This window comes from Eurytemora carolleeae, unplaced genomic scaffold (genome assembly GCF_000591075.1).
Source record: "Eurytemora carolleeae unplaced genomic scaffold, Eaff_2.0 scaffold933, whole genome shotgun sequence".
In the NCBI taxonomy this organism is placed as follows: domain Eukaryota; kingdom Metazoa; phylum Arthropoda; class Copepoda; order Calanoida; family Temoridae; genus Eurytemora; species Eurytemora carolleeae.
Window position 1 is genome coordinate 85,340 of NW_019396846.1, and position 19,742 is coordinate 105,081.

Consider the following 19,742-nt stretch of genomic DNA (forward strand, 5'->3'; position numbering starts at 1 on the left):
ACATTAAATATACATTAACATTGACTTTAAGCAATTGATGTTTATTTATATGTTAATATTAATTATTAACATTAACATTTTTATGTTAATATTAACATTAATTAAATTTATTAAATCTTCAATGGTCTCATATAGAGCCTCTAATGCTTTATGAACAGAAGTGCATCAATTTTTTAAAGCTGAAGGAAACTACCGAGGTGTTATCGTCTTATCTTTTGTGGGTCACCCTGTACACCCTGTACTACTGTGGAATGAGAAGACAACAGTTTGTATGTTTCCCTACCTGGTAAATAGTTTTATAATTTGCTGTAAAATAAACTAATTTAGGCGAGAAACCGAAAAAAGGACAAAACAAAATGGAAACAATTTGGCGGGAAAAGCCGATAAAACAAAATGGCCGACATTTATGCTTTGGCGCGAAATCATTTAGTTTAAAATACCTCGTTTTCTCTTTTAACGGATCAACTGTTAAATGAAGACCACTGAAACAAGAAGTTTGTAAAAATTACGGTTAAGAACTTTATCAACATTTCTTTTTAAATTCAGAAAGGTCAATATTTGTGACCAAGTGCTATTTTTACCTATTGATTTTCTGCCAAATCCTCCAAGGTCTGATAAGAAAAACCTCGTGATAAATTGTACTGAAGGCTAAGGGAAGAAAGACACCCTGCATAACAAATTTTTTAAAGGGACTGTCAGTGTAATTTCAAGTGACCTTTCATTTATAACGAGGCATGTCCTATTCACTACAGTACCTTTAGAATCTTTGTCCAGATAACTATTAGGTAGATACCCTCATTTGTATTGCTAAATATTGGGTGCTGGGAGACTAGAGGTTACTAAGCACTTAATTTCCCGCTATATAATTCAGAATATCCTACGAAATCCTCGAACAAACTAAGGTTTAAAGGGTATCATTGAAAATCGGACATGCCATTCTATAAATGGATGGTCACAATTGAAATTACGCGAACAGTCCCTTTAATTACTTATTTTTTATGTTTTTAGCCTAAATTTAAAAGAAAAAAACTTTTATAGCCAAAATTTGACTTTATAAAATTATTTAAACTTTAACATTTTTAATTTTCATTTAAACCCTGCAGTTTATTAAAGTTATTATGTTTTGCATTTGAAATATATAAACACTAATTTATATTTTTAAAATTAACTTGCCTGTTCTTCGCTCAAATCCAAATCTTGCGTCATTTTGTGGCACAACATCTAAAATATAAATTTTTTATACAATTAGGGTGCCAATTGTTAACAATATGCCATTTTTAGAAGCATATTTATTTATGAAGTTAAAGTGGTTGTTTTATTGTTTTTATTTAATCACTAAAGGGACAAAATTTAGAAGTCTTTACTCCTACTCAATTACTATTTAGAAAAAAACTGTATTGTTTGACCATCTTATTACCAAGTCTGCAGTGTGTCCTACGAAACATGCCAGTAGGTGAATAGTTTTGAATTTCTTCTTCCATATACTGTATTAGATATTAAAGACTTTTTGCAGTTTATTTTGTTAAAAAGATCTTTTACCCAAAAATTTACTTTTAATTCAATTTGACTATAAGATGACTCCCATACAATATCTTTATTATTCTCTTTGGTATCAAACAGCTTAGCAAATTATGGAAGAAGACATTTTAAACTATAATTACCAGCTTTCATGGGACACCCTATTTCAGGTCCGTTTCTACACGTTTAATGTTTTTGGCCTTAAATGCACTCTAAATGAATCTGGGATGTTTTAGTTTATAGATATATAAAGGTAAAATTAGATTTTTAACAAGTTTGTTCGCGTATATTTTCCAACTAATTTCCTCTGTACAAACATAGTTTTATATCAAAACAATTTTCAAAAAGATTGTGTCTCTGGTCAGAGTATTGAATAAAATTGCAAATTGTAATAAAATCAACTTATCCAGCCTGTAAGAAATCTAGATGCGAGATACTTTAACGATCACTCTACTCAAAGTCTATTTAGAATCTAGCTGACTCTATCTCTAGCCAAAACTCAAGGCTCTCTATCCTTAGCCACAACTCAAGGCTATGTATACGTCCGTATTAAACGACTAATCGTATTGAACTAATTTATTTTATATACAGGGGAAATTCAACTGACCGTAATGGCCAGTCAGGGTCAACATGAAACATGATAAGATAGATAAACGAACATAGATAAATCAGATATTACTAGCATGATTACATAATTCATTACAAACATACAATTTGAAATAAGATAATCATTTAAGACACTTGTGAGGCCTCTTAAAAGAAAAAGAAACTGAGGGCGAAATTTAAGAATTTGAGCCGCGGCTTAAATTTAAGCCGCGGCTCAAATATTGTTGGTTCCATTTAAAATTGTATTTAGTATTTCAAGATTTAAGCCGGCGCTCAATTGGAACCGGTTTTTGGGTGATTTGAGACGCGGCTTAAATTAATTAAATTCGGACACTGAATGTTTAAAAACAGACCACGTGTCCATCCCTATATTCTATATTTTCTAATTTTTCATTAAGTATGATAAAATGTCATATATTATAATTAGGAATTCGCTTTTTCTTCTTCTTTTTAAAGTTGATTTGCATATTTAAGACAGGTTTTGCAGGCCAACGTATTATTTCACTAGAGGAAATGTCAAATTGTTATGTAACAAAATTTGTTGGAGCCAAATTCAAATATCCTTGGCCAGGTAAAATACAAGAGTTCTTAGACGTATTTTCATGGTACTCTTCGTTTAGAGAGGGGCATGGCAGATTCACAACTGTACTCTTTGTCTCATCGAGAATGAATAAGTTATCCCTCTTTTTCTTACTAAAATTTTTCCATTTTCACTTGAAATTACGTCTATAGTCTCTCTAATGTTAATTGTAAAGATTTCACCTTAAAATGTTGGAGTTTCTGTGCTTTGTCCATATTCAGTTGGATCGTCTTCATTTGATGACGTGGATCGGACGGGATTATATAAACCTATTGTTAAATAGTAATTTAAACATTAATTTTGAACATTTACAAACTTTCGTCTTTTTTTTCTCGGGATGAGCCTCGATATTGGGTGTTTATTGTCATAAAAAATGCCAACCATTTCATTCAATGTTTACATATTAAGCTAGATTCTTAACAGTTATAGGACTGGGCACGTTTCTTTATTTTTGAAATAGCTCGTTCCACGTCTGTTAACCAGGGCCATGAACTGGATCGCTCGTTCCACGTTTGTTAACTAGGGCAATGAGCTGGATCGTTCGTTCCACGTTTGTTAACTAGGGCCATGAGCTGGATAGTTCGTTCCACGTTTGTTAACTAGGGCCATGAGCTGGATAGTTCGTTCCACGTTTGTTAACCAAGGCCATGAGCTAGATAGTTCGTTTCACGTTTTTAAAAAAGGGCCATGACCTAGTTCGTTCCACGTTCGTTACTTTCAAATTGGTTCCGTTCAAAAAAAACTTTGTTCTGTTTTTTTTTATTAACGATTGTCCATGAATTTTCTGGTCCTTAGCGATATATGATCGTAATGTTTTTTTTTTGTATTTTACCACAAGATCCAGCAAATTCATAGTTTGAAATACCACAGACTTATGACATCAATTTGCAAAGATATAGGATTATAGAAATTTGAGTACTTTGGATTTAAAGATTACCATGATTGAGGATTTAAACTCATGAATAATGGGTTCAAATTCAGATAAACTAAAGAATCTACTCAGAACAATCTTCACTTGTGACTCAGAACATCTAAAAAATATTTATAAAAAATATAAAAATGAAAAAAAAAATATTCTAGAGATTATTCTGTGACATTTGTAGGTATGGAGATAGGCGTAAAAATCACCATTAAAAAATAAAAGAATTTTTTGGTTTTAATTTAAAAAAGCTTAAATAAAAAATAAAATTATTTAAAACTACTTTACACGGAATTTAAGCATAATTTTTAATTTCCCAAAAAAAGTAGTTGTACAAAATTTTTTTGTCTTGTAACATGATAATGCGCGATTTTTTTCATTAAAACTTCGCAGAGCGGGTCGTTATTTTACTTAATTGTCCCAAGAGGTGTTAAGTAACTTGGCGTCCCTCAGCTCTGTTGGGGGAATCATAAGTCGGTAATGTTGGTCAAAAGGCGGTAAAAAACTTTATCAATAATTTAAAATATGATTTTTTTTCTACGATTTTTTTTCAAAAATCATTATTTTTTTAATTATAGATTAAAAACAAGGACTGATCTAAATATAGAGGCTTAGAAATTTCTTTCTTGCATAATTTTTAGATTGTTATTTCTAATTTTCAAATTATTAAAGGGACTGTTAAGGAAAAATGAAAGGGGGTATAGGCTAAAAGCTAATCACTTTAGCTCTCGATCACGACCCATGAAAGTTATCTTATGTTCCTATCTCGAGAAACTGATTTACAACTTTTTCAAATTTAAACGAAAATTAATATATATACAATTTTGATATAACTTTCATGGGTCGCGATCAAGAGCTAAAGTGATTAGCTTTCAGCCTGTGATACCACCTTTCATTTTTCCTTTACAGTCCCTTTAATTATCTTACTTTTTCATTTCTTCTTGAGATAAAAGTTTGCTTGAGGTTGAATTCGGACAGGTATAAACAGACCTAAAAGAAATGATAAAAATAATAAATTCAGGAAAAATCTTATTTGAGTCGAATAAAGGAATTGAGTTTTTGCCACAAAACTCAGATTTTCCAATCCCCATATCTTTTCAACTAAATGTCGGTGACCTTTGATTTTTCAAACTAAGAATTCTGTTAGATCAAATAATCTAAGTTTGAAATCGCCAAGATTTAAACCATCCGGATGCAGAGATATAGGGATTAGAATATTTGGGTTTGTGGCAAAAACTAGGCCCTTTTCTGAAATAATTCGAGAACAACAATTTTCAGAACTTGTGTTTTTTTGAACATTTTTTTTGAACTTTTGTTTCTAAGATAATAAGAAAATAAACTGCACATTTTGAAATTTTATCTTTGTATTTCTGGTAGATATATGTATGTTTATGTTTCTATCACCATAATATTAATTCCAATTCCATGATGGATTACCATTCAAATCCTAACATTATTTTACACTGCGAAACTTAAAAATTGTTGATATCGTATCCAGACAAGTTTTTAAAATTCAACCAATCAGAGGAGGAGTTTGAAGAAACCCGAACAAACAGCTGGGAAATTTTATATTTTGGTGCGCGTTCAAGGAGCAAACTCTCATTGGTCGGAAGAAAGTAGTGATATCGAAAAAAAACATGCTGAAGTCTCCAGCTCGGGTCTCATACAATTCGATGACTCCCCTAGCTTAATGATTGGTTGTTGTACTATCAGACAACCCTGGAATTATGATTGGTTGTTGTACTATCAGACAACCCTGGAATTATGATTGGTTGTTGTACTATCAGACAACCCTGGAATTATGATTGGTTGTTGTACTATAAGACAACCCTGGAATATGATTGGTTGTTGTACTATCAGACAACCCTGGAATATGATTGGTTGTTGTACTATCAGACAACCCTGGAATTATGATTGGTTGTTGTACTATCAGAAAACCCTGGAATATGATTGGTTGTTGTACTATCAGACAACCCTGGATTATGATTGGTTGTTGTACTATCAGACAACCCTGGAATTTCCTTAGAAATTAGAATTTTCCGAAAACATTTTAAATTCAGAGTTTTAGGGAGTCTTGGAAGAAATCATCATCATTGGAGTACGATTGAAGACCCCCTTTCATTGGAGAACCCCACAGGCCCCCATATTTTAGTTTCGTTTCGAACTAAATGTATGTAAAGCTAGAGGAGCTATGAGGTCACAAATTCGTATTAGTAGTTTTGGGTAAATTTGACCTCATTATTATATGTCTAACTAGCTGTAATGCCCGGCGTAATGTTTGGTACTTTCTCAAAGGCCTTTTCCCAAGTGGCAACTTCCCAAATGTACATTTTCCCAAATGAAAATTTCCCAAGTGGCAACTTCCCCATGAAGGAATAGCGGCAACTTCCCAAATGTACATTTTCCCAAGTAACAATTTCCTTAAATAATTTACTATATTTTCTTTAAAACAAGTAATAGCTGCAGCGTACATATGTACATGAACGTACATTTGTACAAATATATGAATGAGCGATGAGCTTTATTCATAGGCTTTATTATATAGATTACGAGTATTTAAGCATGTATGAATGTACAGTTAAGCTTTGAAAATCTCATACACATATTTTTTTTCTTAAAATTTATTACTCAAAAATTAATTAACAAAAAAAGTATAGAAATAAAAGACAGAAAATATAGTTGGCAAGAATAAAAGAGTTGCCCAGACTCAGATTTACTGCTGATTTTTTATCGATGATCTGTGTTCTTATGAAGGTAAGATTACCGTTAGCAAGCTAATCATCTTTAGTTTTTTCTTTTAGATTTTGCAAATGGATACAGATTTTTCAGATGCCCATATCTAGTAAAGTGATGACCATGATTATGTCCACGATAGCCGAAATAGGTCCAATTGGGTTCAGCCAAGGGTTCTGGTTCTGCCAAGGGTTCTGGTTCTGCCAAGGGTTCTGGTTCAGGCGACGGTTCTGGGTTTGGTTTCGGAGCTCCAAACACGAATTCGAAAAGGCTGAAAACCTAAATAATGATATTAATTGAAAATATACAAATATTGATCTGCTGTATTAAAGAGACCGGGGACGTAATTCCAAGCGTGACCTTTAAGACTTTCATGTCCAATTCTAAATGTTTCCCTTTAAATCTTAATTTTTTTTTAAGAGGAAAAAAGACAAAATTTTCCTTCTTGTTTGTTGTTGATACAGTATGAAATTATTTACAGAAAATGTAAAGGTCAGGCCGTTAATAGTTATACCTAACCATACAATCCTTTAGGCGCTAATATTCAATTTTAAAGATTTCTGAAACCCCAAAAACCTTAAATGTTTTAAAAATGCATCAAATAAGATACGTATAATCTTTTTTGAAGAAAAAATCTTAGCAAATTACTGATAAACGTGGCTGATAAATATTTAAAATAAATTTTGATAATATTTTTTAAGTAGTATATAGCTTACTAAGAATAGTGTGGTGGTGAATTTCATAGCTCCGGCACCTGTTTTCAACTGAATAGGCTGACTCATCTGTACCACTCTTTTATACTCAGCTTGCGGTCACTTCGTTTAGGCGGGAATATCTGGCCAACTCAACCATGTGAGCGGTCAGTTTAAAAGAGGGAGAGAGTGCAGGGCTGCCATGAGGCCCGCAAAACGATCTTCAAGTCTCCACATTCGCAGTTAAGTATTTAAAATGACCCGACGCTACCCCTAAACCCTAGAATAGATATATTAGAAGTTTAATAAATAACATATTTTAAAGAAAAATTTAATCTTTAAATAGTTATGCAATGTTTTCTTGAATATCCAAAAACATTGTCTGACTATTAAAATATTAAATATTTTTCCTAAAAAATTGTTTGTATGACTTCTATAATATCTATTCTAAAGAATGGTGACATGAAAACGTCTCAGCCCTCAACACTGAAATTGATCTAAAATTACTTCAGAGGAATCTCCTTTTTTTAGAAATTTGAGGAAATCCCTCAAAAGTTTTGAACTGTTGAGGGATTTCCGAATATTTTGTATCTGTTTCCTAATATTTATATTTGAATGGTTTCCTCTTATTCTAGGTCGGTTTCCTCATATTTTTAGGTCAGTTTCCTCATATTTTTGATCCGTTTCCACTTTTTTCAAAAACTTTAAAATCTCAATTTGTTGATCAGTTTCTTCAAATTTTAGGTCTGTTTCCTCATATTTTAGATACGTTTTCTCTTTTTCAAAAACTTTAAAATTGATCTGTTTCCTCATATTTTAGATTCGTTTCTGCTTTTTTTTAAACTTTAAAATTAATCTGTCTTCTCAAATTTTACGTCCGTTTCCGCTTTTTTCAAAGACATTAAAAATCTCCATTTGTTTCTTGGTTTCCTCAATTTTAGGTTTGTTTTCTTATATTTTTGATCCGTTTCCGATTTTTCAGAAACTTTTAAAATCTCAATTTGTTTTTGCTTTTTAATGTTCCTTCCAAAGAAAAACTATTTTCTGTATTCTTTTGTCTAATAAGCTTTTTGATCCTGCATTTATTTTTATTTTCAAATAAAATTCATTAAATATGCTTTTCTTTCATGGTCTTCCATGCAATTAGTAAAGCCTTTTTAGTGCATTTTTTTACTCTGTTTCCTCATTCAATGAAATATAAGTATTTTTCATATTTTGGTTTGTTATGAAAAATTTAAGGAAACAGAACAACAAATTGAGATTTTTAAAGTTTTTGAAAGAAGCTGAAACGAATCTAAAATATGAGGAAATGCACATAAGATTTGAGGATACCGATCTAAAATATGAGGAAACAGATCAATTTTAAAGTTTTTGAACAAAAAGCTAAAACAGATAAAAAATATGAGGAAACGGAGTTAAAATATTGGGAATCCACACAAAAATATTAGGAAATCCCTTGAAAATATTTCATTGAAATAAAGCAGAAATGGATCTAAAATTTTGGTAAATCGATCAAAAAAAAGAGGAAACTCTTCAAAATCTGAATTTTGAGGGATTTCCGAAAAATTCGAAGAAATCGCGGAAATACATTAAGAAATGAGTAATTTGATTAATTTCTGCTTAATTTAGATCAGTTTCCGTGTTGAGGCGTTTCATAGCATCCTAAAAAATAGCGGGTAGCGCCAGGTCATTTTATAAACTCATCTGCGAATCCAGAGACTTGGATACCATTTCGCGGGGCTCGTGGCGTCCCTTCAGCACCTCCCCATTTAAATTAAATACATGCAGATAAACAGTGTTAAAGGTGGGGGTGGGGGTATGGGTGTGAGGGGGGAGTCGGTATTAAAGATTATTTGGATAGGGGAGAAGCTAGGGTGGGTGGTTTGGTAGTTGGTAGGAGGGGGGGGGGGGTGGTAACTACTATCTTGGTGGGTTTAACACATAACAGATTGAGGGGGGGAGGGGGGAGTAGTGTATTTACTATGTATCATATTCAATTGTCGTATATTAATACAAGACAACTTTTCACGTTAAAATGTTATTTCTACCAAACCTTAAACAGCATAAAGACACATTTAACATGGAAACAAAAAGAAGCTGTAATTTAACATCATCTCTTTCTTTGCTTGTAATTTGAAAATAAAAATCAAAGAGATAGCCAAACGGCTGGACAACATTTTTTGTTCAAAGTGTTTTTAAATTCCACGGGCAACGCCGGGCATTTCAGCTACTATAGACAATATATGGACTATTGGGAGGGGGTTTATCGTGTAGGTTTAAAAACACATTGGTGGACGATAAAATTGAATATGAGAGTTTTTTGTTTCAGCTAAAAGTTATGCTTTTAGCTTTTAGCTTTTTTGTTGTTGTTGTTTTTATCTTAAATTTTGTTACATTTTATTTGTGTGTACAATTAAAATCTTGAAAATCTTTGACTTTAAATTTTTGATGTAAAAAGAGGTTTCCAGACTAGTTTTTAGAATAAATTGCACGGGCGGTTTCAACTCAAAAGTTGGCAAAAAGCAGAATATTTTTTGAGAATCACGGTTATTTAACAAAAATGTACGAAAAAATGATGAATATGACAAATCATACATTTTTGAACCAGCGAATTTAAAAGATCTAGTCTGGTTACTTGGATAGGTATAATTAGGAATTCATGCAGTATGCCTGACAACTCAGGCACTAGTTAATTTAGGGTTATATATGTGATTTGATAAGACCTACAGTCGTTGTCGTATATATCAATACAATAAAGGTAACTTTCTTTTTTAATTTTGACTTCTGCCAAGCTTTTAAGCAGCAGAGACACATACCTAAAGAGAAGTTGTCAATTAACATCTTCTCTTTCACACCGGACTAACCAGAGTGAGCAGCATTCGGTTTCTTCTATTTGAAATCAAACGTGGTTTGGTCTTATATTCAATACTCATTTACTTTACGGATTTGTTTATTTTATACATTTTCATTCAAAATGCATATGCCAACAAAAAAGTATTTAATAAAAAGGCTAACAAATTATGTTTAATGGGTCAAATTGTGATCGAAATAATAAATTTTACCGAATAAGATTAACTGCACTGGCCAACGTTACTGCATTTGTTTGAAGTAAGGTTGGAAGTAGAGCTGTATTCCTCAAATCCAAAAACTGAAGAAGAAACTGTAAGAAATAAAAAAACATAATTACCGAACCATCTGAATTCTTTAATAGACCGTTTTCTTAATCTAACTTTTCTTCATCTATGTGTCTATCTGTATTCTTTACTAGACCATTTTCTTAATCTAACTTTTCTTCATCTATGTGTCTATCTGTATCCTTTAATATACCGTTTTCTTAATTGAACTACTCTTCATCTTTGTGTCTATCTGTATCCTTTAATATAACGTTTTCTTAATTGAACTACTCTTCATCTATGTGTCTATCTGTATCCTTTAATATAACGTTTTCTTAATCGAACTATTTTTCATCTTTGTGTTTAACAGTATCCTTTATTAGTTCTTATTCGAACTACTCTTCATCTATGTGTCTATCTGTATCCTTTAATATAAAGTTTTCTTAATCTAACTACTCTTCATCTATGTGTCTATCTGTATCCTTTAATATACCGTTTTCTTAATTGAACTACTCTTCATCTTTGTGTCTATCTGTATCCTTTAACATAACGTTTTCTTAATCTAACTACTCTTCATCTATCTACTCTTTTTTGTGTCTATCTGAATCCTTTCACAGACCATTTCCTCAATCAAACTTTTCTTCATCTATTTGTCTATTTTTTGTTTTGACTCACGTTAAATAAAATTCACATGAGATCAAAATCTTACAGTTTCATGTTTAAATCATACTCCTTGCTTATTTAACTGCTATTTAATAGAATAAAGATGATTTGAATTTGTAACCAATGATTGATAAAGCTGTCTCATAAATTTCATTTTCTCCTTCTGTATTTTGGAGTATGAACGATGACAGTGCTTTATATTATAATTTCTCACTTTAATTTTATTTATTTACTTTCTGAAAAAGTCGCGCCAGAAAGGTTTAAATTTTCAACTAGAAAAACAAAAATTTCATCATTCATTGTCTCTTTAAAATGCAGATTATAACATTTGTCTAGATTAAATATTTTTTACCTTCTGATAAAGATCAACTTGAAATGAGTTGGGTATTTCCTAAAAATAACATTTTTATAATCCCGAGTGTCAGAGTTAAATTACATTTGCAATAATTTTCTTTGAAATTATAGTAAAATGTCATGATTTCATGTGAAATTGTCAACATTAAGATTCAGGGGCAAACTCAGGAATTTGTCCAGGAGGGGAGGGTCTTAATTTTTTTCTTCTTTCAGCACCCGTTCTTTAGAGCCTGAAACTTAAAAAAGCCTGCTTGAAACCAAAGATTTTACTGAGTAAGCCCCCATAGCCCCCCTAAGTAAGCCTCAAAAGATTACATAAGCCTCGCGTCGTTTTAATGTTACTAAAGTATGAATTGACACTGAGAAAATGAAAGAGTCAATTTACTTTAACATTTTTTGAGGACCTCTAGCTATCGTAAACCACGTAATGGCTTTCTGGTCCTACAGGGATTAAATGTTATTTACAAACTAGTAAACCTGACTAAATTTTTTAAATAATTATTTTTGCAGAATAATTCTAAATTTTAAAAATCATTTTCTGCCCCCCCCCGTACTTTCATAAATCTTCTAGACCGACCCCCCCTCGCTCTCCCCCTCTTGCTGAAATATTACAACCTCACGTGATTAAAAGGACTGTAGGCGTAATTTCAAATGACCCTCCATGCAGTGATGGTAATGCCCGATTCACAGCGGTGCCCTTAAAAGCTTTTTATAATCTGTATAAATTAGATATCATTGTTTATAATTATGAAAACTGATTATTTTCAATAAGTGGCTTGCGCATTTCTGCTCTAGGAGACCACAAGGAAATGATTATAACTAAATACTGTTAAGCAAAGAAAAACGACAATTTCTTCCATATTATTGATCAGAGTAAGGTTTCAATTGTGATCCGTTGTGAATCGAACATTGTCATATTTGCTAGGAAATTACGGCCCAGTCCCTTTAATAATAAATTACCAAGTTACCGTTGTAAGTTTACACAGTGGACAAACAGGATGATAATGAAGGATAAGTATATTAGTCCTAGCTCCTCCTAATCCTAAATAATATGAAAATTATCCACAGCTATTAAATTATCTTTTTAATTATTGTATAAACTGAGGTGACAACTTTAGAACTGTGGATATTGAGATCAATGCTTGATCTTCGATAGTTTTGTTAATTTCAAGATTAATTTACTCTTAAAAGGAGTGTTCGCGAAAAATGAAAGGGGGTTTAGGCGAAAAATAAGCACTTTTGATCGCTACTAATCTTACTTCTATCTGTTGCGTCTATAAGGAGGAAATTGTTAAAAACGACTCATGCTTAAGAACATAGAGTCCATACAAATTGAGAAAGTTGCAACATTCAACTCTGATCGTAAAAAAATCAATTTAATTCCAAACAAATCATTCAGATGTTACAACCAATAATCATCGATAATTTTTCAACGCATTCGTATATAGTTGATATTTCATAATATGTTTTTATTTTTTATGATCTAATAGTTACTTTTGAAAACATTTATTCCAGTTTCGATGATTTTTAATAATGAAGACGACATTTTCATATTTTCCAGGAATGTTCGAAAATCCAACGCCAGCGAAATATTATTTAAAAAAACAAAATTAAAAATATTATGAAATATTAACTATTTATATGCAGAAGCTCCATATTCTCAAGTTGGTTCTATTGACAGGGACACCCGCGATACAGAAAAGCCAGGACCTCTAGGACATACACAAGCTCCATATTCTCATGCTGGTTCTCTCTACAGAGACACCGGAGCCAATATAGACCAATGACTCCAGGTGAAGAAGAGACCATGAGGATCTATGAGGACGGAATCTATCGTCCTCCAGACATGATCGAGAAACCAAGAGGTCTACAGATAAAAAGATCTAGTATCAGAGATGGAAGAAGCTGCTTGTTGCAGACAGCTCTTCATTACCCTGTTGTAGAAGCAGCAGATTCTGAATACGGAGACGCCTCTCATTGCAGAAGAGCTCTGTACACATCTGTGGCAGCAATAACTGAAGGACACATAGGAGAACTAGGATATCCAGGACACATAGGAGAACTAGGATATCCAGGACACATAGGAGAACTAGAATATCCAGGACACATAGGAGAACTAGGATATCCAGGACACATAGGAGAACTAGGATATCCAGGACACATATAGGGAACTAGGATATCCAGGACACATAGGAGAACTAGGATATCCAGGACACATAGGAGAACTAGGATATCCAGGACACATAGGAGAACTACACTGTAAACACACACGGGGAATGGAAATGGAAATAAGTTCCCTATAAATGAGAATCATTTTCCGACTTTCAAGGATATCCCTTTCCTTAATGTCAGAATATGATTCCTTTTCATCCCGGAAATCATTTTCTTAATTTAGGAAAGAATATTCTGTCATTATCGGAATTTGATTCTGTATTTTATATATTAGAACTCAATTCCGATATAAAAAGAATATAATTCTAAATTCAGAAAACAATTCCGAAATTTGCAGAATTTAATTCCAAGTAATCGGAACTCATCCCTGAATTAGATCCAAGATGGCTACGAAGTACGAAACCAACAGTACAGTTGAATTTACCTTCGGTGATATATCTTATATTAAAAGAATCTTTGTACTTTTGAGCTAATTACATTAATGCTTGCAAGATCGGTTTGGATTATCCTTTTTTTTGTATGAGTAATGAATATATCATCGGCATTCTACACTGCAGTTGCACTTACGGCATTTTTTGTGCCAGTTCATCTGCTCCATCTCCTATATCCTACCTACTAGAGAGAAGAGAAGGAGAGGATAGGCCGTCTACTCCATCTCCTAGATCCTACCTGAAGGAGAGAATAGATCGTCTGCTCCATCTCCTAGATCCTACCTACCAGAGAGAAGGAGATGATAGACCGTCTACTCCATCTTCTAGATCCTACCTACTATAGAGAAGAGAAGGCGAGGATAGACCGTCTAATCCATCTCCTAGATCCTAACTACTAGAGAGAAGAGAAGGAGAGGATAGACAGTCTACTCCATCTCCTAGATCCTACCTACTAGAGAGAAAAGAAGGAGAAGATAGATCGTCTGCTCCATCTCCTAGATCCTACCTACTAGAGAGAAGAGAAGGAGAGGATAGATCGTCTNCACATAGGAGAACTAGGATATCCAGGACACATAGGAGAACTAGGATATCCAGGACACATAGGAGAACTAGGATATCCAGGACACATAGGAGAACTAGGATATCCAGGACACATAGGAGAACTAGGATATCCAGGACACATAGGAGAACTAGGATATCCAGGACACATAGGAGAACTAGGATATCCAGGACACATAGGAGAACTAGGATATCCAGGACACATAGGAGAACTAGGATATCCAGGACACATAGGAGAACTAGGATATCCAGGACACATAGGAGAACTAGGATATCCAGGACACATAGGAGAACTAGGATATCCAGGACACATAGGAGAACTAGGATATCCAGGACACATAGGAGAACTAGGATATCCAGGACACATAGGAGAACTAGGATATCCAGGACACATAGGAGAACTAGGATATCCAGGACACATAGGAGAACTAGGATATCCAGGACACATAGGAGAACTAGGATATCCAGGACACATAGGAGAACTAGGATATCCAGGACACATAGGAGAACTAGGATATCCAGGACACATAGGAGAACTAGGATATCCAGGACACATAGGAGAACTAGGATATCCAGGACACATAGGAGAACTAGGATATCCAGGACACATAGGAGAACTAGGATATCCAGGACACATAGGAGAACTAGGATATCCAGGACACATAGGAGAACTAGGATATCCAGGACACATAGGAGAACTAGGATATCCAGGACACATAGGAGAACTAGGATATCCAGGACACATAGGAGAACTAGGATATCCAGGACACATAGGAGAACTAGGATATCCAGGACACATGGGGAAACTAGGATATCCAGGACACATAGGAGAACTAGGATATCCAGGACACATAAGGGAACTAGGATATCCAGGTCACATAGGATAACTAGGATATCCAAGACACATAAGGGAACTAGGATTTCCAGAGCTGAAAACTTTAGAATGGGATATCCTTAATCCCGATTGCTTAATTAATCTGGAGATTAAAAACAAGAGGAGAACAAGCATTATTTAATCTGGAGATCAAGAAAAAGAGGAGATCAAGGCATTGATCCACCAATCTAAAGTTTTCATCTCAGGACACATAGGATAACTAGGATATCCGGGGTTCCGAGAATTAAAGGAAGCAGCTAGGAAGGTAATGGAAGCTCCGTAGAGACCTAAGCAGCTAAAGGGTATAGTTTAGCTGCTCAGACAGACCCTAAACGGTAGCAGCTGAATAATAAAGGACCTGATAAAAACAGGAATAAACCTGACAGATGTATTTAATAAATAAACTATGAAACTGATCCATCCCATTCATTTATACTCGCAGAGTTATATACATAGAGGTTATTAAAGAAATCGATACTAAAACAAGAGTACGGGGATCTAGAGTGAAATATTTGCATAAACCCTAAACCATGAGTGCAAATGATTGACCTCGAGAATCCCTAGGATTTACATCTGGCTTGTATTTGATAAAAAACATTAATCATGCATTACACTGTCCAATTTCTCCTATCTCACATTTCTGTCCGTTCTATCCTATCAGTCCTATCCGTCCTTTCTGTTCTATCTCTATCATGTATGTTTTATCTGTACTATTTGTCCTACCTGTTCTATTTGTTCTATCTTTCCTACATGTTCTATCTGTCCTAATTGTTTTATCTGTTCTATCTGTCCTATCTGTCCTGTCTGTCTTATTATCCTTTCTATAATTTTTTTATTTAACCTGAAAATGTTGGCTGAACCTTGTTTCTAACAATGTCAGCAATCTTGGCATCTATAATCGAAATTCTTTCTGCCCTAAAGTTAAAAAGTTAATAAGATTTTATTTTTTTTTTAAATTTGTAAATCAAGATCACATTTTCTTGCATAATGCTAATGTTGAATTGCATACTTATAAGATTTGACTTAAAACTGTTTTAGCAATTTATAAAGAAGAACAAAAACATGATAAAGAAAGCTGCTATATTTTCTTGAAAATTGAAAAATATATACGGTGCTGATAAGGCTAGAATTAGCAGTTAATTTTTTTGAAAATTGGAAAATCAATACAGTGCTGATGAAGAAAGCAGTTAAATTTTCTGGAAAATTGGAAAAAATATACCCCGCTGATAAAGAAAGCAGTTAAATTTTCTGGAAAATTGGAAATAATAAACGGTGCTGATGAAGAAAGCAGCTAAATTTTCTGGAAAATTGTAAAAAATATACAGTGCTGATGAAGGAAGCAGTTAAATTTTCTGGAAAATTGGAAAAAATATATGGTACTGATGAAGAAAGCAGTTAAATTTTCTGGAAAATTGAAAATATACACCCAACTGATAAAGAAAGCAGTTAAATTTTCTGGAAAGTTTATGTTTATGTTTATGTTAGGATTATTTTCAGGACTCCTGGCAGAGTATATAAGAAAATTTCCGATTCATATGGTTGCATATATCACATTAATATACAGAGTATATTATATTCAATAATTACGAATATCCAGTGAATCAAGATTAAAAATAAGGGACATTTATTTTTTTCTTTTGGTAGAGTTTTTATTTTTTCTCTTCCTTGACATTTTTTTTTTGACATGTTTTTTTAACATTTTTTCTTAGATTATTTTTTTTTTCTTATTTGGCCTTTCTGTTTTCTTTTAAGTAATCTTTTTTCGGCTCTCTTTGTCCCAACAAAATAAACTAGATTAGAAATTTTTTACATATTTATCATATCTGGATTTAAAAGTATTTAACGTTGGTGCAGTTTTTATATCACAGGGTGAATCATTCCATGGAGAAACAACTCTTTGGCTAAAAAAATGTTTACGAATATCAGTTGTACAAAATTTGGCACTAAGTGAAAGAGGATTTTCTGACATTCTTGTAATCCTATTGGATGTATCTGCTAACATTGAAAACCAAGTACATTTATTAACATTATTAACACCATGAATAATTTTATAGGTTTCAATTAAATCATAGGGGAGTCTTCGATTTTCAAGTTGGAAAATATATACCCCGCTGATGAAGAAAGTAGTTAAATTTTCTTGAAAATTGGAAAATATATATGGTGCTGATGAAGGAAGCAGTTAAATTTTCTGGAAAACTGGAAAATATATATGGTGCTGAAGAAGGAAGCAGTTAAATTTTCTGGAAAATTGGAAAATATATATGGTGCTGATGAAGGAAGCAGTTAAATTTTCTGGAAAATTGGAAAATATATATGGTGCTGATGAATATATCACCTTTTTCTTGATATTCTGGTCTCTAACCATGTTGTTAACTGAACCATGACCACCAAAACCAAAATTAGAAATAATCCTTTAGCCCACCATAGTTGATTGGTAGGTAACAACCTAAAAAATCACTTAGACAAGATTATGAAAAAAAAGATTAAATAAACAAATTACTTACAAACGTAATTGAGCAAAAAATTATGCTTTTTCAGATTTAACATAAATGCACCAAAGCTTAATTAAGCTGGACCCTTTATTGAACTCTTCTCTATAATATCTAAGTGTAAATTAAACAAAGTTCAATATTTTTATTTATGCCAACAAGAATTTAGATAAACTTGGTCTCTTAAGACATGATTAGAGGCCGCATTGCCAAAAACCAGTTTCAATTGAGCGCCGGCTTAAATTTCGAAACACTGAATAGAATTTAAAGTGGAACCAACTATGTTTGATTTGTGTCTCAAATTTGGGATGCAGCTTAAATTCTTTAGATCCGGCCTCAGAAAGCACAATATCATGAAAAATGCCCTGTATTCTTCTTAAAATTTATTTAACCTTTGGATTTTAAAGAGATGCATTCTGCGAGAAGAACACTATAATTCCTCATCCTCTGCCTTGAGTGCTTTCCTGGATCCACCAGCAGACTTTACCACTGCAGGAAGCACCTGCAGCAATCAATCATTTATTAAAGAGGCTGTTCCTGGATCCACCAGCAGACTTTACCACTGCAGGAAGCACCTGCAGCAATCAATCCTTTATTAAAGAGACTCTTGATGTAATTTTTAGTGGCCCTTTGATTCAAATAATTTACACTTTATATCTTTGTCTGAACAAAAATGATGATGGTTTCGTTGTTTTTCTACCTAAATATTGATAAGTTTAAAATGCTGGGTTCTCTGTATAAGTGACCTGCAGATAAAAATTAAACTTGAAGGACTGAAAAAAAGACATCTTTCTCATTATTTCTCAGATTTATTCATATTCATATTTTTATTCAACTTCAAAGCACGAGAAAATACAAATAAAAAATCAAAATTTACTTTGTAGTTTTGACCCGCCTTACCAGGGTATAGGTTATTTGCATTGGTTGGCTCATTATAAGAGAATGAGAATTGTAAATAAATAGATGGGTGTACACTGTACACTGTACATTTTAAACATAACAAAATGATGATGAATAAGGAAAAAGGTAATTGGAGGTGGTGTAGAAGCATTTCAAGTCATCTTTTATTACAGAGTAGCATTTACAATTCACCACGGTACCCTTTATATATTTGTTCAAGCAACAAATTTGAAGATATCTTCGTTTCATGCCTTCTTCATTTTCTTCATTTTCTTTGCTGCATAAATCTGCAAATCAATTTCTTTGATGGAAGGTCACTTGAAATTACATTAACCATCCCTTGAACTTCAGAAATTATTTTTGATTAATTGAGGCTTATTCCAAATTATATTTCATCAAATTACATCTAATGAACTGTAACAAGTCTAGCAGTTCTTTCAATATTATTGGAACCCTTTCTTATCCTTCACAGAGGCTATATTTTTCAAGCATCGCATATTCTTTAAGATGTTTAGAACATTTATGTTTTGGCTAAATACCCTGGAAACAAGAGTGGAAAAAATCTGGCAATCTCGAAATTTGTTGCTTGGGGTTGGGACATTTCCCAAGTTTTTTTCAGGTGCGGATACTTTTCTCGAACATCGAAACTGTGAAATTCTTAAGACTGAATCAAAGTTCGGGGAATTTTTGTAAAAGAGAAGTTTATGCCCGATAATTTCCCCACAAAGTTCTTTCAGAATTTGTTTATATTCTTTTTAGCTTACCTTGCTGATCATATTCCAGGCAATGTTGATTAAACAATAAAGGATAAACGCTGCAGCTATCAGACGTACAATTAACCGTGCATACTGAATTATGTACTGTTAGATAACTTCATGTACAGTGTAAACCATCCACTGTACTGTACTGATATCGCAAAGTTAGCAGATGCATACTCAATATCAATATATATGTTGTCATCTATTTGCGGATATTTTCCCAAAGGACAATTTCACAAGTGGCAACTACTCAAATGTGCAATTTTTAAATGGGCAACTTCCTAAAGGTTAGATTAGGCCTTCTGAGTTGCTGCAAGCTGCTATTGGGGCCAGTCACTGCAACTCAGATGGGCTAGGGGGCTTAGCGCTGCGGCTAGAACAG

General features: G+C 33.1%; 2 protein-coding genes and 1 long non-coding RNA gene across 6 annotated transcripts in view; all 3 read right to left on the reverse strand.

The window, feature by feature from the left end:
- LOC111709343 (SET and MYND domain-containing protein 4) overlaps window positions 1-164 on the reverse strand; it is a 39,261-nt gene extending 39,097 nt beyond the window's left edge. For both annotated transcript variants that reach the window (XM_023482986.1, XM_023482985.1), the window contains exon 1: window positions 157-164. The gene's annotated coding sequence lies outside the window, so the exon portion shown is untranslated. The remainder of the gene's footprint in view (window positions 1-156) is intronic.
- The window catches only part of LOC111709344 (uncharacterized), a 21,718-nt gene extending 2,275 nt beyond the window's left edge, over window positions 1-19,443 (reverse strand). For 2 of the 3 annotated variants that reach the window (XM_023482989.1, XM_023482987.1), the window contains exons 1-13: window positions 19,367-19,443; window positions 18,095-18,204; window positions 17,549-17,659; window positions 16,055-16,128; window positions 12,147-12,220; window positions 11,177-11,215; window positions 10,111-10,196; window positions 4,551-4,613; window positions 3,642-3,735; window positions 2,887-2,973; window positions 1,174-1,221; window positions 582-667; window positions 441-482 (exon numbers count right to left, since the gene is read on the reverse strand). In XM_023482989.1, the coding sequence (XP_023338757.1) occupies window positions 441-482; window positions 582-667; window positions 1,174-1,221; window positions 2,887-2,973; window positions 3,642-3,735; window positions 4,551-4,613; window positions 10,111-10,196; window positions 11,177-11,215; window positions 12,147-12,220; window positions 16,055-16,128; window positions 17,549-17,659; window positions 18,095-18,117 (827 nt within the window). In that variant the 5' untranslated portion in view covers window positions 18,118-18,204; window positions 19,367-19,443. The remainder of the gene's footprint in view (window positions 1-440; window positions 483-581; window positions 668-1,173; window positions 1,222-2,886; window positions 2,974-3,641; window positions 3,736-4,550; window positions 4,614-10,110; window positions 10,197-11,176; window positions 11,216-12,146; window positions 12,221-16,054; window positions 16,129-17,548; window positions 17,660-18,094; window positions 18,205-19,366) is intronic. The other variant, XM_023482988.1, reaches the window with a different exon arrangement.
- On the reverse strand, window positions 6,144-7,704 carry LOC111709346 (uncharacterized). The gene is made up of 2 exons (XR_002766832.1): window positions 7,073-7,704; window positions 6,144-6,635 (listed from the first exon to the last, which is right to left on the reverse strand). It is a non-coding gene; the product is annotated as an uncharacterized LOC111709346 (long non-coding RNA).
- Window positions 19,444-19,742: the final 299 nt, after the last annotated feature.